This window comes from Panthera pardus, unplaced genomic scaffold, assembly GCF_024362965.1.
Source record: "Panthera pardus isolate Hobbes unplaced genomic scaffold, ASM2436296v1 HiC_scaffold_6, whole genome shotgun sequence".
NCBI classification, from domain to species: domain Eukaryota; kingdom Metazoa; phylum Chordata; class Mammalia; order Carnivora; family Felidae; genus Panthera; species Panthera pardus.
Genome location: NW_026526991.1, coordinates 25,397,199 through 25,423,912, shown reverse-complemented (window position 1 = coordinate 25,423,912; position 26,714 = coordinate 25,397,199). Strand labels below are relative to the sequence as shown.

Sequence of the window (26,714 nt, the reverse complement as noted above, 5' to 3'; positions counted from 1 at the left end):
TAGAAAGAAAAGAAGAAGGAATAAATGAGCTGGTATATGTGAAAGCATTTTGTAAACTATAAAGTGCTATGCACATATTAGCGCGGTTTTGCATTACATTCCTTAATGTTGTGTTTGTCCATTTTTAGAAGGCCTTGATCCTGCTGATGTAATTCTTACATTTTGGCTATATTGTTACAGTATCCAGGGACAACATCTTATGTTACAGGATTATACCTTCCATGCTCTGTTCCAGCAATTTAATTAATTAGGCTTAACTAGACAGGCTTATTAATATGTAGTTACTACACATTTCTTTATTAAAAATTTATATTTCACATCTGGTGGCTCAATGATGTCCATTGCAATTTTTATTGTTTCACATTTACAGTGAAACTGAAACCCCATATACATAATACTAAAGATAGATTGGACTGTTGTATCTTCTTGGAGGCTATACTGAAAATATATATAGTACCCCTAAATTTTGTTAGTACATTAGGAGCTTAGCATTTCATACAAAATTATGTGTGTATTAATGCCTCTCTTCGGGTTTTTTAATGGCAAGGATACTGGATTCCGACTCGACTCACTACATACCATCCTGCAACAGGAAGTCCTGTTACAAGAGGATGTGGAGCTGATTGAGCTACTTGATCCCAGTATCCTGTCTGCAGGGCAACCTCAACAACAGGAAAATGGACACCTTCCAACGCTTTGCTCCCTGGCAACCCCTAATATTTGGTACTGTCCAGAAAACATCTATCCTTTGCTTTCATATACAGTATTAGCAGAGGAAATCCACTGTGCTCTCTATTGTAAATTATAAACATTCCATACATTTTAACATTGTAATTAATGATAACCCAGAGGTTTAAAAAAAGAGTACCTTTCTAAAATAAATACTTTTTAAGGTGAAGCTGGAAAAACATCCAATTATTACATATTTTTAATTGAATCTAATTAGTTCTGTGTTTAATAACCCAACAAGCAGGCATAACATGTGCCCCAAGAATCTCTCTTACCCATACACCTATACACATGTGTGCATGCAGTCCTAGCCACTAGCTCTTTTATGTTTCTTTAAAATTAATAGATTATATCATAAACACATTGTAGAGACATCAAAAATAGAATGGGACGTGGAGGTAAAGTCAACTCTTGCTTTGTTGACTGAGAAGCCATAGGAAATATAGACTGACAATTCAGTCCTAAAACTTTTCTTGAAGTATTTGGGTCTAATACAGAAGTCCCAGGCCATGAATACCAAAAAGGGACTTTATATACATATATATATATATATATATATACACACACATATATGTGTATATACGTGATATGTATATACATGTATATATATATATATATATATACATACATACATATACACATATACACACACACATGCAGAACTGAACTATTTTTTTTTTTTTTTTAATTTTTTTTTTCAACGTTTTTTATTTATTTTTGGGACAGAGAGAGACAGAGCGTGAACGGGGGAGGGGCAGAGAGAGAGGGAGACACAGAATCTGAAACAGGCTCCAGGCTCCGAGCCATCAGCCCAGAGCCTGACGCGGGGCTCGAACTCACAGACCGCGAGATCGTGACCTGGCTGAAGTCGGACGCTTAACCGACTGCGCCACCCAGGCGCCCCAGAACTGAACTATTAAAGTATGAGTTTATTAAGTGAACAAAATCATTGCTTGAACTATTCAAGTTATATAGGTGATTACATAACATTGGCCTGAGTGTTCTGGATGTATCTTTCTTATAATATTGACAAATGCTTCATATTGTAAGGGATAACAACGTATGTCTTCCAAATTTGTAGGCACTCAGCCTCATGATGGAGTAAAGCATCATCTTATCCTTTACAAATCTAAGAATGCAAGGAGCTGCTAGAAGGAACCAAGGGTTTTAAGAATTTTATAGCTTTAACTTCTAAGTTTGCTTTAGCCACAGGTGTGATTAAGCAACGCTGAGGCTTGTAAATGCTTTTAGACTTCACTATTCATGCATGAAAGTATAGGATAAGATTTTGCTTTATGATGTTACCAATATCACCTGAAAGTAAAGGATTCCAAGGGAAATTAGAACAGGTAAATATTTATTAGGAAGCATTCTTACATGTGACTTTCTTTATAATTTGATTATAACTGTCTTTAAGTATTATTGATGTTTTTTTAGATATCCTAAGAGACATCTCCGTATATTCACCTCTTTCTTATTACATTTTTATCAAAGCCTTCATTGCTTAAAAGACGTATTTTAGTCTATGTATTTGTAATTTGCCTAGATTTAAAAAGTTTCATATATACTTTTACTTTAGTTAAAGCAGTGAAAAAGTACAAAGTATGTGCATATTATCAGCTGCAGTATGTGTATCCCAGATTTGTGATGATGATTATTAGGTAACTTGAAACAATTACTCAAGTACATATTATTTCTGTATTTGGAAAAATGCTTATATTTTCTTGAGATATTTATTTCTGTGCAAATAATTAGAGTCTGACTTTGGGAAAAGAACTGATACTATCTTAATATTAAAATGTACTTTAATGTTAAAAATTAGTAACAATTATTTTTACTTTTAAATTTGTAAAATTGGATTTTAGGGGCGCCTGGGTGGCTCAGTCGGTTAAGTGTCCGACTTCAGCTCAGGTCACGATCTCGCGGTCCGTGAGTTCGAGCCCGGCGTCGGGCTCTGGGTTGATGGCTCAGAGCCTGGAGCCTGCTTCCGATTCTGTGTCTCCCTCTCTCTCTGCCCCTCCCCCGTTCATGCTGTGTCTCTCTCTGTCTCAAAAATAAACGTTAAAAAAAATTTTTTTTTAAAAATTGGATTTTAGGGGCGCCTGGGTGGCGCAGTCGGTTAAGCGTCCGACTTCAGCCAGGTCACGATCTCGCGGTCCATGAGTTCGAGCCCCGCGTCAGGCTCTGGGCTGATGGCTCGGAGCCTGGAGCCTGTTTCCGATTCTGTGTCTCCCTCTCTCTCTGCCCCTCCCCCGTTCATGCTCTGTCTCTCTCTGTCCCAAAAATAAATTAAAAACGTTGGAAAAAAAAAAAAAATTGGATTTTAAACTCTGTACTTGGTTTTTAGGTTAGAAGAGTCCATATCTTTTTTTTTTTTTTTTTTAGTGTTTATTTTTGAGACAGAGACAGCATGAGCAGGGGAGGGGCAGAGAGAGAGGGAGACAGAATCTGAAGCAGGCCCCAGGCTCTGAGCTGTCAGCACAGAGCCCGATGTGGGGCCTGAACTCATGAACCGCAAGATCATGACCTGAGCAAAGTCGGACACTTTAACCAACTGAGCCACCCAGGCGCCCCAGAAGAGTCCCTATCTTTAAACAAAAAGTCATTTCAGAGGACACCTGTTTCTTACATTCTTTACAAACTTATTAGCTTAGATTTTAATACCTAAGACACTGTTGTTTAGTTGCTAGATTTTTTAAAAACTATTTCACATTACTTATTTAAATGTTATTTTTTAAAGTCATAGTTTACAAAGAAGCTACTAGCATTTTGTCTATTTTAGTAAACCTGAATTATGGACTAAAGTAACACATCCTTCTCTAATCTGATGGGTTATCATGTTTCTTGGTTTCTGTGTTATAGGGATGTCTCAGTGCTGTTTGCCTTCATTAGTTTGCTCATTATGCTTCCCACTTGGTGGATTGTATCTTCCTGGTTGATATGGGGAGTGATCCTGTTTGTTTATCTGATTATAAGAGCTTTGAGATTCTGGAGGACAGCCAAACTACAAGTAACTCTAAAAAAATACATTGTCCGTTTAGAAGATACGGCAACAAATAGCCGAGCTTTTACTAATCTTGTGAGAAAAGCTTTACGTCTCATTCAAGAAACTGAAGTCATTTCCAGAGGATTTACACTGTGAGTTCATATTTCATTTTATTTTTTAAATAATTCTTTTCTACTACATAGTTAAATTAGAGTATTTATTACCTATTTTCATTTCTGTGTTGCATTTACAGAAAAAAAGTAAGTTTTTTCTTTAGCACTTATTAAAGTCTGTTAACTGTGAAGGAATGAATACATTATATGCTAGATTTAATATGTAGTATGATTCTGCTTATCTACTTTGAGAAACCAAAGAGCTTAGAGAATCATGATTATTTGTGTTATGTGATTTCTTATGAGTTAATATACAAAAAGAGCCTAATATTGAAGCTGGCATGCAAGATTACCCAACAAATGTTTGTTTCCTTTACTCTCTGCCAGACATTCTCTTTCCTCAGTTTAAATGATAGATGTATCTGACTTGAATTCATTTTGAAAAATGTTGCCATGCATTAATAATATTCTTTAGGTAAATGTTAGCAGATATTATGGCACTGATACTCTCAGTATATCAAACAAATATTCACATTCCCACAGGAAATTAAATACTCTCCACTGTAGTCCAGTCTTAATTAAATATTAAGGTATAGGATATATAGGATATTTATTCTGTTATTAAAAGGATAGTTAATGTTTATTGAGCACGAATTATGGTCCAAATACTCTGCTAGGTAATTCTGTATACAACTAAAAGCATACAATTACATATGGTAGAACAAACATTCAGGTCCATTCCATCTGACTCTAGAGCTTGTTTCCAGTCTGCTAGGCTGCCTGCTGAACACTAACAAATGACAGTAGTACTGTAGTATGTTTAATCATTTATTTAACTTACATAACCTTTCCAGTCTGTAGGTGGGAGAAAGTAAGTATATGATGAAGAATGATTATTACTCTTAATTACTTATATCTGCAAAATCACAAAAAGGGAGAGCAGAAGAACCTTGGGTAGTAATCTCGTTCTTCACTCTGCTGTGCTCTAGAATAGCACTTAAACTGTCCTGACAGAAAAGCCGTATCTGGAAAATAACAAAACAGGAAAGCAAAAGTATCTCTAGTAGTCACTCATTCTTTACTCTGTTGTGTTTTAGAACAGTGTTTAAACAATCCCAAAACAGGAGAGAGATTTTGTAACTTTTTTTTCTGCGTCTTTCAAAATGTAATAGTTCTCCGTGTCTGTTAATATTTGTCCTTGTATTATAAAGTCTATTTGTTGATAGAGCATAACAAATATTAAGTTGTTTGAGCATTAGATTTTAAAAGTTGAAAACAATGCTAAGTAATAGGTCCTTTTCATTCTTGATTTGTACAGTATTTCACTGAGCAGACTGGTTAAGCTAAATGGCTATGTGTCCAATTAATGCTTAGGCACATATAGAGGATTCTGTGCTTTTTGTCATTTTCCAACTTACATTAAAAATTATGTCTAGAATTGTCACGAAGAGCTAAAATGGGCCAGCTACACATGACTTACCTCCGGGTTATGATTCCTATCCATTGACATGCAGTCAGGCAAAAGAAATGTTGGAAAAAATTGTTTGACTTGTCTCCATCTAACTGGATAATGGACTGAGAAAAATTATGAGTAACAATAAATCTTGAATCATAACTTTTTTAGAAATATGTTCATCTTTAAAACTGATTTATTAGTAATATGGAGCGCACACAAGAGTTCCGTATATTGAAAACATGTGCTGTGTTGTTCTGCCTTAATTTGTCCTCTCTAGCGAAGAATCGAACCATTCTTTGCCTCATTCCCTTATTTTAAATTAAGCTTATCAGTCATTGTCCTCTGTTGTTTTTTTTTTTTTTTTTTTAGATTTTTAATGTCTGAATACATTATGGTTTGGTTAACATTTTTAAAGTTTTGATTTAGATATCTTGTTTTGCAAATTTGTGGTTATATTGTAAGAAATTTATAAATTCCAATATTTTGTATTGCTATTGGGAGAGGTTACTGGTTAGGTGGAAAAACTATTATCCAATAGCTATGTAATATGAAATCATTCTATGTTTCATTTAACAAAGCATGATATATTATACATCATTGTTGCAAATAGGTACTCCCCATTTATCTTTTGGAAAGTACTATGAAATGTGCTTCCTCTTGAATAGTTTGGAGAGTAGCTATGCTACTGCCTAGTAACCCTTCCTTTGCCTTTCTACTTGCATTCCCCTGTTGGCCACTGGTCCTGTTATCTCTCTGCGTCCCCTACTTCATTTTGAGTAGGTAAGTGCCAGTGGCAGCAGGTGGGTAAGTCATTTTACCCTACTTTTATGAATGTACAGAATGTATTTCTATACAGTATTTCATTGTTCTGTACAAGTGACCAAAAATATGAGTGATGAACATATGTAAATGCATATTAAGAATGTAAAACTTTTCATACTTACTGTAGATACAGGTTTTAAAAACTAAATGTAAAGCAGTACCACTCTAGTATATTTTAGCAGGTAGAGTGTCTATATCAAAAAGTTGCAATGTCTTACCTAAGTATTCTACATTTCTACCATATTTTGACTAAAATATATTGTTTCCCGTATCAGAAGCCTTTACTCTTTGAGATTTTGATTTTTCATTTGTCTTTTTTTGGAGGGGGGCTATACATGTATCAGGGAAATGGCTATTTATGAGACCTGAGCTGGGATATTTACAGTCTTTTTCTAATAAAAACCATGAAAAAGGTTTTTTTCTAAGTTGAATAGAATTGGGGATTTAGAAAACAAAAACTTTAGGACACCTGTACAGTTGTATCACATTTTACTTTTCAAGTTTGCTTGACAGGGTCAGTGCTGCTTGCCCATTTAATAAAGCTGGACAGCATCCCAGTCAGCATCTCCTCGGTCTTCGGAAAGCTGTCTACAGAACTGTAAGAGCCAACTTTCAAGCAGCAAGGCTCGCTACCCTATATATGCTGAAAAAATATCCTTTTCTGTCTTCATGTAAGAATAAATATGCTTCCAGAGTCCTGAATATATAGATAGTATAGCTGCATCCTGTAAAAGTTAAGTGTGAACTGAGATTGCCTATTTTGGAGCTAATTTCCATCATCACTTCTATTTTAAAGCTGGAAATGCAGTCTAGGGGGAATAACAATAACAGACAGGAAAAAAGGTTTTCTGTTCTCGTGTGGCTGTTTCAACTGAGGAAAAACTTGAAGGCCCTCCCTCTATTGGTCCAAAGAATAAAGTCAGAAGAACCTGGCTTTGCTAGGTCTGACATTTTTAAGAGTTACTGGACACACAAATTTGCGTCATGACATGGAAATAAACTGGTAACAGGAAATCCTTCCCCTTTGAAGAAACAGAGGCTCTCAAGTCAGATTGGCTAAGTTTAAATTTTGGCTCTATCAATTACTGCCTAGGTGACCTTAAGCAAGTTTCTTAACTTTCTGTACCTTGCGTTATTCATTTTAAAAATGGTAGTAACAATATACTCTTCCTGTGGTTTTGTTGACATCAAATAAGTTAGTGCATATAAAGTGCTTAGACAGTGCCTGGTGTATAATAAACACTCAGACTGCATGACAATAAGTCAGTCACTTACATTTACTAAATCAGGAAATTAGTTCTGTTAATCAGTAAATAAAGGTGTGTAGGATCTTTATTTCAGTTAAGATTCATAGATAAGTTAAATTATGAGTAAATAGAGTACAAAAATACTTCTTTGTACCTTCAGTATTTGGGGTACTGTAGCATGGATAAATATGCTTAACGTTTACAGAGTGCTTTATTATGTCTTTGTATATACCTTTCCAGCTAGATCTTATCTCCATTTTATGAAAAAACTAAAATCTCCATTTTGTGTGATTTGCTTGGTGTTACACGACTAGTGAGAGGTGAAGTTGTGTCTTAACTATAGGACTTATGACTTAAAACCTTTTCTATATGTATATATGTATACATATATTCTATATGTACATATAGAATACATACATATATACATATTTATAGAATATGTATTTATATATATAATATATATTTATAGAATACATACATATATATACATAGAAATATACATATTTCTATATGTACATATATACATATATACTCTTTTAACTGTATGACTTCTTTGGAAATTAAAAGCGTTTTATTTTTAGTCATGAACTTGTCCATTCAATTCCCATGCTGCCTGAATACCCATCTGCTATGTGCTAGACTTTTGAGTATACTCAATAGATTAACTGGAATTCATAATACACTAGAAGTGCCCAGGGTACCTTCCAACATAGTAGGACAATGTACTTGGCCTAAGGGGTCAGAGAGTGCTTTCAAGGAGTTGACCTTGAGTATAATAAAAGTCTGCATTCAAGTATAATGAAGCAAAGATAGGGGAAAAAAATAGGGGTATGGTCGTATGGCATGTGAACTTCAAATAGTTACTCATTCAGCAAGTATTGAGAATAAACTCGGTGCCAAGCAATATGCTAATCACTAGATACATGATGGTTCACGTAATAGACACGGTCCCTGCCTCAGAATACTTCTAGCTTAGTGAGGGGTGAAGGAGCAGAAAGGGATAACCTAACAGAGATTGCAAATTTATGAGTTTCCTGTGCCAGTTACTTTTTCTAGGTAATAGAAACCTAGCAGTGGACAAGACAAACAAGATCATTGTACTCATGACTCTTACCTTCTTGTGGATGAGGTAATGAATAAAAAAGTGAGATTTTCACATATCTGTTGTATAAAAACCCAGCAGAATACGATAGAGTGATTGGTGAGTTACTGCTTTTGATTGGATGATAGGGGAAGGCCTTCCCGAAGAGTTGACATTTAAAATGAGATTTATGGGGCGCCTGGGTGGCTCCATCGGTTAAGTGTCCGACTCTTAATTTCAGCTCAGGTCATGATCTCACAGTTTCATGGGTTCGAGCCCCACATCAGGCTCTGCGCTAACCATGCAGAGCCTACTTGGGATTCTCTGTCTCCCTCTCTCTCTGCCCCTCCCCCACCCACTCTGTCTCTGTCTCTCAAAATAATTAAACACAAAAAAATTAAAATAAATAAATAAAATAAAACGAGATTGTAATGAGGAGAAAGATCATGTTCCAGTTTGACGGACCAGTGAGTATAAAGATCTTGTGACAGGAGTTATTTTAGCAGGACTGGAGGACAGCAAAAAGGCCATCATGTCTGGAGCACAGTAAATTGGGAGTTGGGGCATTAGGTGACATTCAGAGGTAGGCAGGAACCAGAACATATTTACCACACAAGAAACCTTAAGGAATCAAAAGAAAAAAGAATCCACCAACTATTTCTTTGAAAAGACCAAACAGTATAAACCCTCACATGTCTGGTCAAAGTAAAAAGAGTACAAATATACAAAATTAGTAACAGAGCTATAACCATAGATATGGAAGAAATTAAAATAATTATAAGGAGCTAGTATATACAACTTTGTGGCAGCGACTTTTAAAAAAGAAAACACCTGGGAGCGCCTGGGTGGCTCAGTGGGTTAAGTTTGACTTTAGCTCAGGTCATGATCTTATGGTTCATGAGTTTGAGCCCCACATTGTGCCCTCTGCTGTCAGCACAGAGCCCACTTCAGATCCTCTGTCCCCCTCGCTCTCTGCCCCTCCCCCATGCATTCTCTCTCTCCCTGTCTCTCTCTTTCTCTCTCTCAAATAAACTTACAAAAAAAGAAAGAAAGAAAATACCTGATTTTATGTAAACAATGGAAAATTTGCAGGTATAGAAAAGTGATAAAGTTCTTGATGCACTACTATGGAATGATATCCAAATTGTTGAAAAAAAGAATGAAGTGCACAGCATTGTTCATGCTACCCTTCGATTGTGCGTAAAAGTGTGTGTGTACACACACATACACATATATATGAGACTATTTGTATATATGGGAGATTATAAATACATATGAGGGAATATGTGTATGTGTATATATCCACATACATATTTATATTTGGATTTGCTTTTATGCATGCATAAAGTATCTTGAAAGGTGCACAAGAAGGGGCACCTAGGTATCGCAGCTGGTTAAGTGTCCAACTCTTGGTTTCGGCTCAGATCATGATCTTGTGGTTTGCGAGGTCAAGCCCAGCATCCAGTTCCACGCTGACAGTACAGAGCCCTCTTGGGATTCTCTGTCTCCCCTCTCTCTTTCTGCTCCTCCCCTGCTCGTGCTCTCTTTCGCTCTCTTTCGCTCTCTCTCTCTCTCAAAATAAACTTAAAAAAAAAAGAGACACACAGGTTATCTTGAGAGATACTAATCACAGTTATCGTCTGTGCCTTTAGCTAGGGGAATGAGGTAGCTAAGGGACAGGGGTAGGAAGCAGTTTTTACGGTGCTCCTTAATACCTTATGAATTTTTTTATACCTTATGAATTTTCAATCCTGTGAATATATTACATGTTTAAAAATTAAATGAATAAAGGAAATTTTAACTACCAGGTTCAGATGGTTTTATAGTTTTTTTAAAAAACTATTTCAGACCATAGAAAAGGTTAGGAAGCCTCTACTACCTCATTTTATTTATGAAGATTCTGTAATTGCAATACCAAAACATGTATTATAAAGAATAAAAAACTAGACCAATCTCACAGATGGAGATACAAAATATTTAAGTGAAATATTTATATATTTGCGATAGCACTATATTAAGATATTATATGATTAAATAGGAGTATGCTGGAAATATAAAAATAGTTCAGTATTAGGAATTGTATGGATATATTCTTTTTTTTTAATTTTTTTTTTAATGTTTATTTATTTTTGAGACAGAGAGAGACAGAGCATGAACAGGGGAGGGGCAGAGAGAGAGGGAGACACAGAATCTGAAATGGGCTCCAGGCTCTGAGCTGTCAGCACAGAGCCCGACGCGGGGCTCGAATTCACAGACCGTGAGATCATGACCTGAGCCGAAGTCGGACGCTTAACCGACTGAGCCACCCAGGCACCCCAAGGAATTGTATGGATATATTCTTTATAAAAACTGTTGAAGGCGGAAAAAATCACATATTAAGCTGATAGATACCCATGAGGAAGAGAAAGAGGAAACAGGCCAGTAGTCTGAGTGGGACAACCTAGATAGAACAGGCTTAGTGCTAATGGTGTTTTGCAGCCTGAGCACTGGTAAGAAGAGAAAAGTAGGTACTGTAGTGTAGAAAGGGCCTGAGCCACGATACAGCAAAGTACACAATATAGTTTCAAAAGCTACTTGTCAAAAATAACTAAGTTAGCACGTTAGCACTTGTAAAGAGTTGAACTTTTAACTGTTTAGAGATGAAGGTATTTTATTCACATGTATACTAGTAGTAAGATACCTGAGGTTTGTTAATATAGTAGATTTTAAGATTGGTTTCTTTTTTTTTTAATGGATATTAATCACCTCCAGTCAAAGTTCAGAATAAAGATGAGTAAAGGTAATTTGGGATGATATGACTGTACCCTTTATACTTTTAATGAAAAGGCCTTAACTTAATTTAACCTACCCCCTGAACTCTGAGAGTGACAATGTAACCAACTACATCTGTGTGGTGCCTTTTAAGGAGCTGGGCCTGGGCCTTAGTGAAGAGCAGATTTCAGAAGAGGAAGCACATGACCTTACAGATGGCTTCAGCCTTCCTGCTTTGAAGGTACTCTGCCTGTGGAAAGGGCTGAAGAAAAGACAGTTGCACTCCGATTGTGCCTGTGCTATCTGAATGTAAATGGGACACCGGTCCCTTGCTGAACCGTCATCATAATAGCCTTCCTGACGTATGTGATGCTGTCTTTAAAAGTTGAGAGCATCATAAAGATTGGATGAGGAGATCCTTATATTCTGATATCAAAATACTTAAAATTCTTACTGTAAGCATATCTTGCCTTAAATCAGAGTTTATAGATAAGTGAGTTTACATTAATAGAAAACCAGCATGAGTGACTTTATGACTACTTGTTTTAACAAACATGGGTAAACAGCATATAAGATCTGTATCTTCCCTTGGAAAATCTACATAAAAGGATATATTTGACTATATAAGAATTAAGCTTCTAAATGAAAAAATTGCAATGATTTTTAACAAAGGTAGATAGAATTCTTTCTATATAAAGAACACTAAGTTATGTTAAATCTAGACAAGATAGGTGGTGCATGAACTGGTTTCACAAAGGAAGAACTAGAAGTGGCCAATTCAGTTTCAGAGCGTCTGGATGGCTCAGTCAGTTGGGCGTCTGACTCTTGACTTTGGCTCAGGTCGTGACCGTAGGGTTGCGGGATTTGAGCCCTGTGTCAGGCTCTGCGCTGAGCATGGAGCCTGCTTAAGATTCTCTCTTCTCCCTCTGCCCCTCTCCGCCACTCATACATGCTCTTGCTCGCTCGCTCACTTGCTCTCTCTAAAAAAAAAAAATAGCCAATTCAATCTCGTTAGTAATAAGTAGACATTTTGCCAAGGTTATTGAAAGTTGATAATATTCATTATCTGTGAAGATCAGTAGTCACACACTATTAATAAAAGTATAGATTGGCTCACTTTAGCAGTTAATAAATACCAGTCTTCGGAAAGATACCGTATTCTTCAGTAATCTTAAGCTTAAAGACAAGTAATCAGAATATACTCGAAGTATGTTCATGATATTACCACAACAGCAAATATTGGAAACAAATTAAAAGCTAAGTAATATGAGATTGGTATATTCTTTGGGATTAGTAGTCGAAAAATTGTACGATGGAAGAAACAAAGCAAGTTAGAAAAACAGTGTGTGTGGTAAGATTCCAGTAGTAATTTTATTTTTATTTTTGGCTTTTTGAGAGAGGGAGAAAGAGAGAGGGCACAAGTGAGCAAGGGGCAGAGAAAAGCGGCAGAGAGAGAGAATCCCACAAGGGGCAGGGAGAGAGAAAGAGAAGTGAGGCTCACCTGAAGCGGGGCTTGAGCTCACCCAGTGCAGGCTTCAAACTCAGAAACTGAGATTAATACCTGAGCTGAAGTCAGACGCTTAACCGGCTGAGGTACCCATGCACTCCTATGTTATTTCTTAGCTGTTTTCTAAGCCAAAATAATGGTATAATTTTGAATCCTAAACTCTGGATGTATCACTGACTAATTTCTTTGGACTTCTATAGGTCCATTATTCCTACTGTCTTCTTTCCTACTTTGTGTCAAATTTGTAAATAATTCATCAAGGAATATTCATTTACAATAGATGTATCTCATTATCAACACTTCTTTTCTGGGATAGAACTGTTCTAAAATATATACTGGTATTACATGCTATATTGGTATTAGAAGTTCCCACATGCCATGACTACATAATTTGATCAAACATTCTCAGCCAGTCTTGAGGGTTAGTTCAAGCTCAGCTGTATTCATTACTTAGGATAAAGTGAGAAATTTAACCAGAAGTTAAGATAAACAAATTAGTGGTTTGTTTTGAATTTTGATCAGTTTTTTTTATTGATGTAGTCCCGTTTTCTTTCTAGGTTTTGTTTCAACTCTGGGTGGCACAGAGCTCAGAGTTCTTCAGACGGTTAGCCCTATTACTTTCTACAGCTAATTCACCTCCTGGGCCCTTACTTACTCCAGCACTTTTGCCTCATTGTATTTTATCTGATGTGACTCAAGGTCTACCTCATGCTCATTCTGCCTGTTTGGAAGAGCTTAAACGCAGCTATGAGTTTTATCGGTACTTTGAAACTCAGCACCAGTCAGTACCACAGCGTTTATCCAAGACTCAGCAGAAGTCAAGAGAACTGAATAACGTTCACACAGCAGTACGCAGCTTTCAGCTCCATCTGAAGGCATTGCTGAATGAGTAAGTTTAGAAGCCAAATAAGAAAATGTCCCCATGTTCAGCAAGCTTCATTCTCCTGCCATTGTGATGATTGGCTTGTGTCCTAACTGGAAAGTAGCAGCAAAATTAAGACATGCAGCATGAAGGATAGTTTATAGCTATGAATGTAGCAGAGAAAGAATGATTTGGGGAGTCATTTGTAGTTTTCACTTTGTCTGATTTCAGCCCAGAACCTAGAAACATAGGACAAAAACAGGTGTTCATTCTGTTTGAGAGCTGAAATGGAGATGTTTATGAATACTGAGTTTGTTTTAACTCTTTTTAAGTGGGGCTCTTAAACTGGAGCCTGCGATCTAAGAAAAGTATCTGCCAGCACTGGAACAGTAAGTTTTAAGAGGTATTATTATATATAGTTGAAGAATAACATATTGCAATTTTAAAAATAAAGCATATTTGGACATTTTCTACATCAGAGGACCAACTTTTTTGGCCCCAGTTGAATAGTGAAGTGCAGGGTCCATAGTTTATATTTGTTTATCTTCTACTTTGCCTGGTATTATTGGTACTCTGCCTTGGTCAAATGTAGGATCCAGTCACTCCAGTGAAATTTTTCTGTAACGGATACTTGTGGTATAGGGCTGGATCAGATGGATGGTTGGGTTCATGTTGTGTTGGTAATCAGGAAGGTCATAGGAACTTAATGAGTTGATGAGATTGTAGGTGATGTACTCGACCCTGGATACCAGGCAAGAAGTAGAAGGGGAGGGCAGGAGTCCATTTTGTAAGATCAAAATAGAACAAAACAAGTCAAAAGCATTTGAAGTCTCAGTAAAATCAAAGGGCTAGTTCACTGGAGTGAGGAAGGATATGATGAATAAAAATAGGAAATTAAGGTGAGAGAAACATTTTGAGAAGGTAAGTTTTTACCCGTCTATTTACTGTCTGAGCTGGTCTCTAGCTGCTATTCTAAGAAAGCAGATGAATGAATGCTAACCTGACTCAGTCTTATCTCCCACAGGGAGTATGGGAGACAAGGCAATCTCTACTTGAGTGGGCAACAAAGGTCGGGCCTTTGTCAGGAAAAAATTTCAGTGGAAAGGTTGTATTGGGCAAAGGTAGAGTCTCTAAAGAATTAATTTTTGGCAGTAGAATCAGAACTACACAAGACATAATGGAATGCATTAGAGTGAAGGAGGATGGCTCAGGGAAGAAAGGCCGCACTGGATGGACATGAACAAGAGGGGTTTTGTGCCTCGGGCAGAGATTGTGGATTATGCATGGGAAGGATGTCTCCAGCTTAAAAATGAAATATTCTATATATGCTACTATACGTCACCTTTCAAACAGTATACCGGTCACAAACCATCATCTGTGATTTGCTCTATAGCACAGCTACACAAAATTTTTAGAAGTGTTGTCTGAACACTTCCAAAAACATTTGTTTTGTGTTTCACTCCTCCTCCTTACTTGTCCCCATTGCTCTTCCCAGTTGCTGATACTAGGGCATTAACCCTTTAACTGTTCTCCCTGCCTCCAGAGAGCTCCCTGCCAGATTAATGTTTCTGAGGCATATATTTGCTTTCTCCCTTAATCAAACATCTTCACTGGTTACAGAGTACAAGCAGCATAGACAGAAGTCTGTGTAAAACATTCTGTTGAAAGAATTTGCTATAACTCTATTATAGTCTGCTTTTCAGTCCTTCTCATTCTTTTCCTTCAGTCCAAACAAACTGCATAAATGCCTTTTCCCATATACCACTTAGAATGAACTTTCTCATCTTTTGTACATGTTCACATTTTATCCATCCTTCAATGCTTCCTCAAAAGTACCTTTTCCTTATGGGCTTTCCTATGGGCTTAGCTTCAGCCCATATTTACAGCTAACAGCTGTATAACTCTGGGCAAGTTTCTTTAACTCTCTGGACCTAATTCCTCATCTGTAAAATGGAAATAAAATGTTAGTTATAACTTTTTATGATATTGTATTATATTTCTCTATAATGCATAATTTCCCTGATTTAGCTATTTTTCCTATTAAGTATGAAATGAGCTTAATTTATCATTTCAGCTCATAAAATGCCTCATATATGTAAAAGAAATATTGTTGAATAAATAGGTGATACTCTTTATAAGCTTTTTACAACATTATGATAAAATACACGTAACATGAAATGTATTATTTAATCATTTTTAAGTGTACAATTTAGTGGCCTAAAAAAGTAAACATACATTGTTATGCAACCATCACCACTTTCCATCTCCAGAACTTCATCTTTTAAGCTTATTTCTTAAATAAGTCCTGTGAGTTATAAATTTTCCACTTAATATTTTAGAAATCAGTTTCTGTTTTTCTTTATTACTCAGGGTAATAATTCTTGAAGATGAACTTGAAAAGCTTGTTTGTACTAAAGAAACACAAGAACTAGTATCAGAATCTTATCAAATCCTAGAACAGAAGTTGAAGTTGATTCAGCCCCATGTTCAGGCGAGCAACAATTGCTGGGAAGAGGCCATTTCTCAAGTGGACCGACTGCTCCGAAGAAACACAGATAGGAAAGGTACCAATGAGTGCTTCCTTTCATACACACTTGTCAGACATGCTTACTCCACGCCAGTAGGGTTTTATTAGGTAGATTTCTCATCTCCACGATGAAAGCGACATGACAAAACTTAATTTACTAAAAGAAAGTTGAACTTATACATACAAACTGACACTGAATATATAGTCTGGCTCTTTGTAAACAATAAATGAATATGTTTTGAAAGTTCTCTGAATCGTAAACCTCCTTTTCAAAAACTTCAGTGAGGGGCACCTCGGTGGCTCAGTTGGTTAAGTGTCTGACTTTGGCTCAGGTCATGATCTTGCGGTCCGTGAGTTTGAGCCCCGTGTTGGCTCAGTGCTGACGAGCCTGCTTCAGATTCTGTGTCTCTCTCTCTCTCTGTGCCTTCTCCACTTGTGCTCTCTCTCTCTCTCTCTCAAACATAAATAAACATTAAAAATAATAATAATGAACTTAAATGAAGGGATAGATTTTAATAGGTAGTATTCCATAATTAGAACTTTTAGAAACTCTTTTCCCATTAGTGTAATAATGAGTTTGATAGTTAGGGGCCAGAAGTTGAATCTTGCTTTTAAGATAAAACACTTCAGCCATTCATAAATGATAAATAAATGCTATAATAGGTGGCACTGCATACTTGTTATTAAGGGTCTAAAATGTATTAAATGCCATTATTTAATGGTAACATTGGAATGCTTTGTATTGCTAGGCAAATGGGCAATCTTGAAATTTTATGCGAAACTGCTTTAATTTGACCCATTTTTACTAATCACTAATTCATTGTAAATATTTGGCATATTAATTTCTGAACTTGTGCTACCAAACAATACCATGTTTATCCCTTGGACCTTTATGATAAAGTTAATCAGATTTACGTATAGAAATTGTATTGCTGGCAAAGATGATTAATGCTTTATCATCCTGTTAGTCATTTTTTTGTTTCCAGCTAGATCTGTCATACTTTAATGTCTTTAAGAAGCTGAATAAGTCTTTACATAGGGAAAGTATTAACTTTATTCAAAGGAAGTGTTAACATGCTAATTACTGATGCATCACCAATAGATTTCCTTTATATCTAAAATGTAATTGGCAAGTAATTTTTTTCTTCAAAGGGTAAATTTGCCAAGGATTTTTAATATGTGCAAATATTTATGCATGTTAAACTTTCTGATGTGACTTAAGTCTAGAGCTTTTGAGTACATTTTCTTCAAATGGAAACATTCAGAACACCACTGGGTATTAAAAGATACATCCCATTCATCCCTCCCCTTAGCATACTCTGAGATGCTGAATCTTAGTCACTTAAACATAATTGTCAAAACTGTCTCCAAATCATCGGGCAGGTGATAAGCCATTATGTTCTCCATATGTGGCTTTTGCTTATAGGTGATAGTGATAAGAATTAAGATACAAGTCATTTTCAAACTTTTCTCCGTAAAACGCTTATAGTGGCCATGGCTATACAACTTTGAATAAAATATTTATATGATTTTTTTTTAAGAAGCAGGTGCTTTATTTAGCTGTTAGCTGGGTTTTTTTTAATGTTCATTTGTTTATTTTGAAAGAGAGTGCTCACGCATGCATGCTCATGCAAGCGAGGGAAGGACAGAGAGAAAGAGAGAGAGAATCCCAAGGAGGCCCCTGCAGAGCCCACCACAGGGCTCAAACTCACAAACCATGAGATCATGACCTGAGCCAAAACCAAGAGTTGGATGCTCAACCACCTGAGCCACCCAGGTGCCCTAGCTGTTAGCTCTTTTTTAAGTTATTTTAAAACTACAGAAGTATCACCATAGCTCACGGTACCCTTCATCCATATTCCTCAGTTGTTGACATTCTGCCATATTGGCCTTACCTCCTTATGTATCCATGTATAAATTCTTTTGGTAGTATTTTTTTTTAATGTTTATTTATTTCTGAGAGAGAGTGAGCATGAGCAGGGAGGGGCAGAGAGAGATGGAGACTCAGAATCTGAAGCAGGCTCCAGGCTCTGAGCTGTCAGCACAGAGCCTGACATGGGGGCTCGAACTCACAAACTGCGAGATCATGACCTGAGCTGAAGTTGGACGCTCGACCGACTGAGCCACCCAGGTGCTCCTCTTTTGGTAGTATTATTCTGAACCATTTGAGAGTAAGATGCAGACATGAGACCACATTACCCCTAAATCTTCTGTTTGCATTTTTGAAAAATGGACATTCTCCTACATACCCACAATATACCACCAAAATGAAGACATGAGCACTGATATAAATTGCTTTCTTATCCACAGATCCCATTCTAATTTCACTGATTGATACAATAGTAATTTTATATGTCCAGATTACACATGGCATTTAGCTTTTATGCTCTTCATTCACTTTAGCTTTTCTTGTCTTTCATGATAAGTATTTTATTTAAAAAAATATCCTGAGGTTATATAAATATCCTTTCTTCACCAAATATTTACTCGCTATTAAGCATATACAATCTATATGATGCACTAGTATTCCAGATATTTACTCACGAGATATAAAAATTTAATGTTCACATGAAAATCTATAAACAAATGTTTATAATGGCTTTATTCATAATCACTAAAAACTAGAAGCAGACCAGGTATCCTTCAGCTGGTGAATAGATAAACTGTTCTATCCATCCACACAATGGAATAGTGCTCAGCAATAAAAGAAGAAATGAACTACTGATACATCATTAAGACGGAGGAATCACTAATGTGTTGTGTTAATCACTACATAGTCTATGATCCCATTTAAATGACATCCTTAAAACAGTAAAATTTCATGGGAACAGCAAACATACCAATGGTTATTGGGAGTTGGATATGGAGAGATGAATAACATAAGAAATGTTTTGAGGTGAAGGAACTGTTCTCTATCTTAGTTGTGGTGGTAGTGGTTATATGACTCTAATTTGTCTAAACTCATAAAATTATATACCAACAAGAGTGAATTTTATTGAGTAAAATAAAATAGCTTAGACTTTTTCACCCACTAGTTTTAGCATCCATTTGTGGATCTTGCTTGAATTAGCTGTTATTGTGATGGTTGCCAGGTGGTAATTTTCTAATTCCATTTTTCCTTTTATACTTACTAGTTGGCATTCTATTGTGAGCCAAAGCATCCCCCTTTTCTGCTTATTTATATCAATATGGATGTATGGATTCTTATTTTATTCTGTGGATCATAATTTGTTATTTTGTTGCTCAAATTGTACAAAGTTTGACCAGAGGGAGCCCATTTAAGGTTTGTGTCATTTTTTGATCATTTTTTGATCACTTCTTTATACTTTACTTGCCCCTAGCCCTAAGGGGTGCCCCTTGTGGGTGCTAAGTATGCTCATAGCCACTGGGATGTTCTTGTTTTTACCAATTTTCAGTGTAGAGGACAGTGAAATATATCTGTGTATATACTTATACATACATATTTCTACATCTGTCCATATATGTTATAAACCATGGGTTCACATCGATACCTCCAAATCAGTTCCATGGTTCTTCCTGTACTTCTCCCTCTGTATATTTGTACCACCATGAGAAACTTGGCTCTCATTATCTTCGGTATTAACTTATTTATTCAATGCCTTGTATGTAAGCAATCACCTGATAATATGGACTGTCTCCTAAGCCACATTGCTGCTGACTCACACCTAGTGAGAGTCCTTCCCATCCTGTCTCATTCCAGTCCAGCTTGCTTTGTCCACACTAGCCCTTGACAGCCAGGAGTCTCCCCTAACTCTGGTCCCAACCAGTTATCTGTCATTACTTTTAAAAGGTAGAAATCTAGATGTCTAAAGCCTAATTCTTTTTTAAGTTTATTTATTTTGAGAGAGAGAGAGAGACTGAGTGAGCGAGCATGAGCAGGGCCAGAGAGAGAGAGGGAGAGAGAATCCCAAGCAGGCCCTGCACTGTCAGCGCAGAGCCGAAGTCTCACGAACTGTGAGGTAATACCTAAGCCAAAACCAAGAGTCGGACACTCAATTGACTGAACCACCTACGCACCCCTAACGCCTACTTCTTTTTTTTTAATGTTTATTTATTTATTTTGAGAGAGAGTGAGTGAGCAGGGGAGGGGCAGAGAGAGAGAGAGGGAGACAATCCCAAGCAGGCTCCACACTGTCAGCGTAGAGCCCAACACAGGGCTCTAACTCACAAACAGAGAGATCATGACCTGAGCCAAAACCAAGAGTCAGATGCTTAACCAACTGAGCCACCCAGGTGCCCAAGCCTACTTCTTTTTAAGTAGAGAGATAATGTTGGAAGGTAGAGAGCTGGATATGAGAATATGAGAACCCTCTGGTTAGATACCAAATACCAATGTTAAGTAATGAAAGTTAACACCTGGGTGATCTTTTCAAGCTATGACTTGTGAAACCCATTTCCAATTCTAACTTCTGAGAATAAAAATAATATAAGGGAAATGTAAGATTGAAGTTTATTTTTTGTGGGGAAGAGTGATGGTCTGTCTTTGAGACTTCCCATGCCATGAACGAAAGTTGATTTGTTTAGCGAGTATTTAGAGAGGAAGTACCTGTTGTGAACCAGATACTATGGTGAGGTGAAGAAGGGAGAGGAAAACAAGTTTCTCCTCTGAGAGTTTAACTTACATTGTAAATCTACCGCTATTACCATTGTTAACTTTAACATCCTTAATTTTTTTATAAATTGAAAGTTATAATCAGAACGTCAGACTATGAAATTGGCAAAATATTAGTACTAAAAATGTTTTTTTTAATTCGATGTTCACTCATTTCTGTGTGGCCTATTGCTTTTTAAGGCAAGCCTGAAATGGTGTGTGAAAACCCACGTTGTACTGTGGTACCTTTGACGCAGCCAACTCTACACATCGCGGACAAAGATCCAATCCCGGAGGAGCAGGTAATGGTGAAAATTGCTGTTTTCTTCCCCCTAAAGAAGAGTTTCCCATACAGAGTTTACCTATCTATCTCTGTAAGTGGTGTGGATCATTACTGACTAAGTTGTTAAATTTATGTTTGTGATGAGCTTCAAAATTACCACACAATATATTGAACTGATAACAAATCATTAGTTCTTAGTACGTTGAGTTTGAATCCACTGAATCTACCAGCAAATTTTTATAAAGATTTTTTTCTTTAATATTTTATTTATTTTTGAGAAAGAGGGGTGGGGGAGAGAGAGACAGAGAGAGAGAGAATGAATGAATGAATGAATGAGTGGAGGAGGGGCAGAGAGAGAAAAGGGGACAGAGGATCCCACGCAGGCCCTGTGCTGACAGCACCAAACCTGATGCAGGGCTTGAGCTCACAAATGGTGAGATCAGGATCTGAGCCAAAGTCAGACTTTCAGCCAACTGAGCCACCCGGGTGCCCCTACCAGCAAGTTTTCATGTTCTTGTATCTTACTGTCTATTTCTTAGACACTTAAAAGTGATTAAATACCTTAAAAATTAATGCATTGGCAAAGGTGCCTTCTACAATACTGGAAATGTGAGTGGTGGTTACCAGACTGTATACATATGTAAAAATCCTGTACACTTAAGATTTGTGTATTTGGCAGCATGTATGTTATACCTCGCTTAAAAAAAAACAATTTTTCAATGATTTCTTTCGATACTGACAAAGATTTCTTTTGTTTATCCTAAGGAAAACTTTTTTTCCTTCAGTCATATTGTCTACTCAGCATTCTTAATTGCAAAGGGAGACCAATCTGTTTAACAAACAAGAAATTTGTTTAAAAAACCAGGAGGTGACTGACAAAATATCTCTGAGGGCCTCATAGTTACGTTTGAACTAGGATGGGGTAAACAGCCCAATTTACTCAAAAGAACTGTTCCAGTTCCAGCAACATCATTGCCCAGTCATTGGTTGTAGACATTGTCACTCGCTCCATCATTGCTGAATAATAAAAACTACCTTCAGAACCTCTACCTCTGGAAACTTGATCTGCCACCATTCTTGCCAGAGTGGATTCCTTAAAACGCCTGCTTCCCTTGTAACAAACTTCTGGGTCCGATCTGATCTATATACATATGATTAGAGGATCCCGAGTCATTTGCCTGAATCATAACTGCAAGGGAGGCTGGGTAAGCAAGGGGCCTAGTCTGTGTCTTAGTGATAAGAAGAACCACAAGATGAGGTATTCCCCAATTCTAGGAATAGTGTTCAAACCTCCTGGGAAGTCAGAAAGAACCACAAATACGGCCACAAGAAGGCTAATATACCTGACCACTTCCCCAAACCACCAGCCCTTCTAATTTTGATTTGTTTTGGCAGAGCAAATAACTATAATATTAACTAGATCCACAGGATGGTATCAGAGCAGAAAAATAATGATTGAAGTTATTAAACTTTCTTATCCACGGTCCCTTTCATTATCAACTGCTAAGTTTTTTTAAGACTTCCAATTTACCTATAATAATATGTTTGCTTTGTTTGCCCACCTTTGCTTTAGTGACCTGTGCCAAGAGTCTTCATTGTTTAATCTTGGAGATGGGTAGGTACAAGGTAATGAATGCTACTAGAAAATTGTCTGCTTGAAGTAAAGTGCTTTTTCTTTATTCATTTTCAGGAATTAGAAGCTTATGTAGATGATATAGATATGGACAGTGATTTCAGAAAGGATGATTTTTATTACTTGTCTCAAGAAGACAGAGACAGACAGAAGCATGAGCATGAAGAATCCAAGAGGGTACTCCAAGAATTAAAATCTGTGCTGGGATTTAAAGCATCGGAGGCAGAAAGGCAGAAGTGGAAGCAACTTCTATTTAGTGATCACGGTAAGCACTGACTTCAGAGTAAAAGGTTATTTTAATGAAGGGGACTCTTTTTTTCTTGAACTACAACTTTTATTTTAGCTGTAATTCTTACAGCTTTAATTTTAGGGATCTCTCAGCAAGTATAGTGCTTTTTCTTCTAGACACAAAATCAATATGATCAATAAAAGACTAGGTATATAATCAAATTGGGAATATGAAATCAAGCTTTTTCATCAGTAACTTGATGTTTTACTACATTATTTTGGAATGGCAGTGAGTTGAATAAATATGATTTCAAATTTAGTGAATTTGAGATTCTAAACTCTTCTCTTTATGTGGATACTATCAATACTTCAGTGAAGCATCAGATTAGTGAATTTGAGATTCTAAACTCTTCTCTTTAGGTTGATATTATAAATACCTCAATGAAGCATCAAATTAGTAACTCTACGTTCATCATTGAAACAAGTGGATTAAGACCTAGGCCAGTTAGCTACATCATTAAGGTTTCTCAGTTGGTTTGAACACTTAAGTAGATGGGACAAGAAGAGGTGCTTCTGTGCAAGCTGTCTCCGTACTTCAATATTGACAAAATTGGATGATTTGACAATACTGACGATTAGCATTAAACTCCTTTATGTTTGCCACTCTTTTCTTTGGTTGGACTTCATGAGAGGTGAGGGAAGGAATGAGGGTATCTTGACAGTATCAGACTAGCTAATTTCTAATTGAGGAATTAACTCCTGTAGATTTCCAAGAGGTAGAGTGGGATTCCTCTTCCATTTTAGAGTACTTACCTGAAACCTCAAAATCAACTGCCTTCCTTTCCCATTCTCTTTTTCACTGGAAGTATATAGATTACCTGTACTTCTGGAAAGTTCCTCAGATTTCTCTTTTCTTCTCTTAGGAGTCCTGCCATTGTCCCATGTCCAGATACACCTTTGTTGATTTCATCCTTCCTTTTCCCACTGGCCCCCTTTATAGCCCAGATCCTTATTAGATTATGCTCATACATTGTAATAGCCTCTTAACTGACTTCCATTCTTTTTTTTATGTAAACTCTACCCCCAACATAGGGCTCAAATTCACAACCCCAAATCAAGAGTCACATGCTGTACTGAGTCAGCGAGGCACCCCAGCTGACTTCTATTTTCAATACCTTTTTCTTCTAAGCTTTCCTTAGAAGATAGCTTCTAAGCTAGCTTCTGTCCTTGCAGGCTGCCTCCAGATTTTTCTCAAACAGTACAATGATAATAGCTCTCTTTTTTTTTTTTTTAATTTTTTAATGTTTATTTATTTTTGAGAGAGAGAGAGAGAGAGAGAGAGAGAATGAGTCAGGGAGGGGCAGAGAGAGAGGGAGACACAGAATCTGAAGCAGGCTCCAGACTCTGAGCTGTCAGCACAGAGCCTGACAGGGGCTCGAACCCATGAGCCGTGAGATCATGACCTGAGCTGAACTTGGATGTTTAACCAACTGAGCCACCCAGGTGCCCTGATAACTCTCTATCTTTAAAACCTGCAGTGGTTCCCCCTTTCCCACTCTTATTAAATCTAAACTCTTTTCCCTAGTTTCAAGCCTCTCTATCATATGAATCCATCATATTTAATTATATTTATCACTCTTTCTGATATGGATATCTTCCTCTGGTTATATTTATCTAATTAGACTGTGGTCCCACAAACTTACTATTTTTATTCATGAAAAACATTCATGCTGCGGTGCCTAGCTGGCTCAGTCAATAGAACATGCGACTTCATCTTGGGGTTGTGAGTTCAAGCCCCACATTGGGTGTAGAGTTTACTTAAAAAAAAAAAAAAAATTAAAAAAAAAAAACCAACATACATGCTGTTTTGCTTTGCTAAGAATTCTGTCTTCTCCACCAAAAAAAAAAAAAAAAAAAAACCTTAAAAAAAAAAAACAACATACATGCTGTTTTGCTTTGCTAAGAATTCTGTCTTCTCCACCAAGCTGTCCTTTCTACCAGTTGCTCCTCCATGAATCCTCTGTTCCAGCCCTTCTACCTCTCCCACCACTACAGACCCTCACACCAAAGGGGCCCTGGAGGGAATTGTAACCGTGTCTTGAGCAGCAACATATGTAGCAGATTAAAAACTTCCCAGGTGCAGCAGTAAAGAGTTCCTGCAGCCTGCTTGTTCATATTTTGGGTCTGCATGAATCGGGGATTGAGAGTATCGTTTTAGGCACTATTGTTTTCTGTGCATTCAATGTTTTTGTCTCTATAATGAAATTACAGTCTCTTTCAGTAGGAGCTTTATTATCCCCCACAGTGTTCATTCAGCAAATTATTCATTCAACAAGTAGTTACTGAGGCACTGTTTACTGCTATATCCCTAGTGCATAAATCAAGAGACAAAAATCCCTGTACTCCTGGAGCTTTACATTCTAGCAATGTTAACACTTGATCCTCCAGATGTGCAGATTATATTGCCCTATTTAATTAGCAATAATCAGGGATATCAATCAACATCTAATACATAATGCATTCTTTAAGAACTAGATTTATTGCCTAAAAATGTACATGAAGACTGAGAATAGCATTGTATATACATCTGTATCCTTCCTATTGTTTAGTATTTTCTCCATATAGCTTTAAAATTATCCTACTGACAGTATGGGCAAAGATATAATGAGAGAAATGTGTCTTTTTTCAGGTATATGCTTTGGGTAGCTACGTTAGAAAGCGCAGTATTGCTGATTTTGTTTGTGAAATAAGTAAAAAGCTGCTGATACCATAAAATGCTTTTTCCGTGAAAAATTTCAGTACATCTTCCAGAGTTGTTTTCATCTCTGCCTACAGGGGTAAAGTCCGCATGGAATTAGAGAGGGATATTCTACACTGGAACCTGCTGTGGCCATTGTTTTCTGTTGTTGCTGCTTCTCTAGTGGAGTTACTGCAGCTTAGGGATCTGTTTCTTGGAAATGGACACCTTTTACAAATTATTTTTTAAATAAACGCCAGATCTTCAAGAAGCACTTTTTTTTCTTCCGTCATGCTTCCTAATATATTGTATTGTACTAACCCCTCATACTGGGAGGAGAGACTGCCTAGCAAGCAACCCACTGCCTACTAACATCAAGAGGGGCTAAATAAAACTTCATTTTCCTTGAAAGGACACCTTCTGCCGTATGGATATAATGTTTATGTATTATGCTTTGTACAGTAGTTGATCTTGAATACAGATTTTATTTTGTTTTATACTTTTATGTGACATTACAAAATGTGTGGAAGTTATGGCTTTACTTTCATCAGGGTCTTGTTAGGTGGTTGGCAAGCAAATAGGATTGTGTGCATTTTTTTTCCCCATACTGTTTTCACTTGTAAATATATATGTGTTAAAGATATGATTATTATCTGGATTACTTCAGGCCTTTTATCTGACATATTATCAGTAAAAATCATGCTGCTTATTCTTTCATAAGATGGTTCTCAAACTTTAGTGTGCATCAGAATCAAGCGTAGGGTTTGTAAACACAGCCAGTCCTCATTCACAGTTTGCCATTCAGTAGGTTCTGGTGGGAATTTGCATTTCTACCAAATAACTGATGCTGTTGGTTCGGGGACCACACTTTGAGAACCACTGCTTTAATATTTTGAATAATACAATGTGTGAGGTGTTTTAAAATCTTCGTTAAAACCCCGTCTCATTTCATTTCTTAGGCATTTTATCTCTTACAAAGTTCTCTGGATTTATAAATGTATATAGATTTAATAGAAAGATTTATTTAGCTTTTATTTATTGTTCTTTATTAGAAAAATAACGACTGGAAGTTTAAATTAAAGTTTAAATCATTGCTGGGTCCTTAGTTATTATTTTTCTTTCTTTTTTTTTTTCTTTTTC

At 36.7% G+C, this 26,714-nt stretch overlaps 1 protein-coding gene across 11 annotated transcripts in view; it reads left to right on the top strand.

Annotated features, from left to right (window-relative positions):
* The window catches only part of VEZT (vezatin, adherens junctions transmembrane protein), a 79,300-nt gene that overhangs the window by 36,120 nt on the left and 16,466 nt on the right, over window positions 1–26,714 (top strand). For 3 of the 11 annotated variants that reach the window (XM_053895831.1, XM_053895829.1, XM_053895833.1), the window contains 9 exons: window positions 548–723; window positions 3,592–3,867; window positions 6,620–6,757; window positions 11,279–11,426; window positions 13,250–13,581; window positions 15,925–16,118; window positions 20,895–20,995; window positions 22,667–22,874; window positions 25,673–26,675. In XM_053895831.1, coding sequence (XP_053751806.1) covers window positions 548–723; window positions 3,592–3,867; window positions 6,620–6,757; window positions 11,279–11,426; window positions 13,250–13,581; window positions 15,925–16,118; window positions 20,895–20,995; window positions 22,667–22,874; window positions 25,673–25,695 — 1,596 coding nt within the window. In that variant the 3' untranslated portion in view covers window positions 25,696–26,675. Of the gene's footprint in view, window positions 1–547; window positions 724–3,591; window positions 3,868–6,607; window positions 6,758–11,278; window positions 11,427–13,249; window positions 13,582–15,924; window positions 16,119–20,894; window positions 20,996–22,666; window positions 22,875–25,672; window positions 26,676–26,714 lie in introns of those variants that run through there. The other 8 variants (XM_019446474.2, XM_019446470.2, XM_019446472.2 and 5 more) reach the window with 3 other exon arrangements.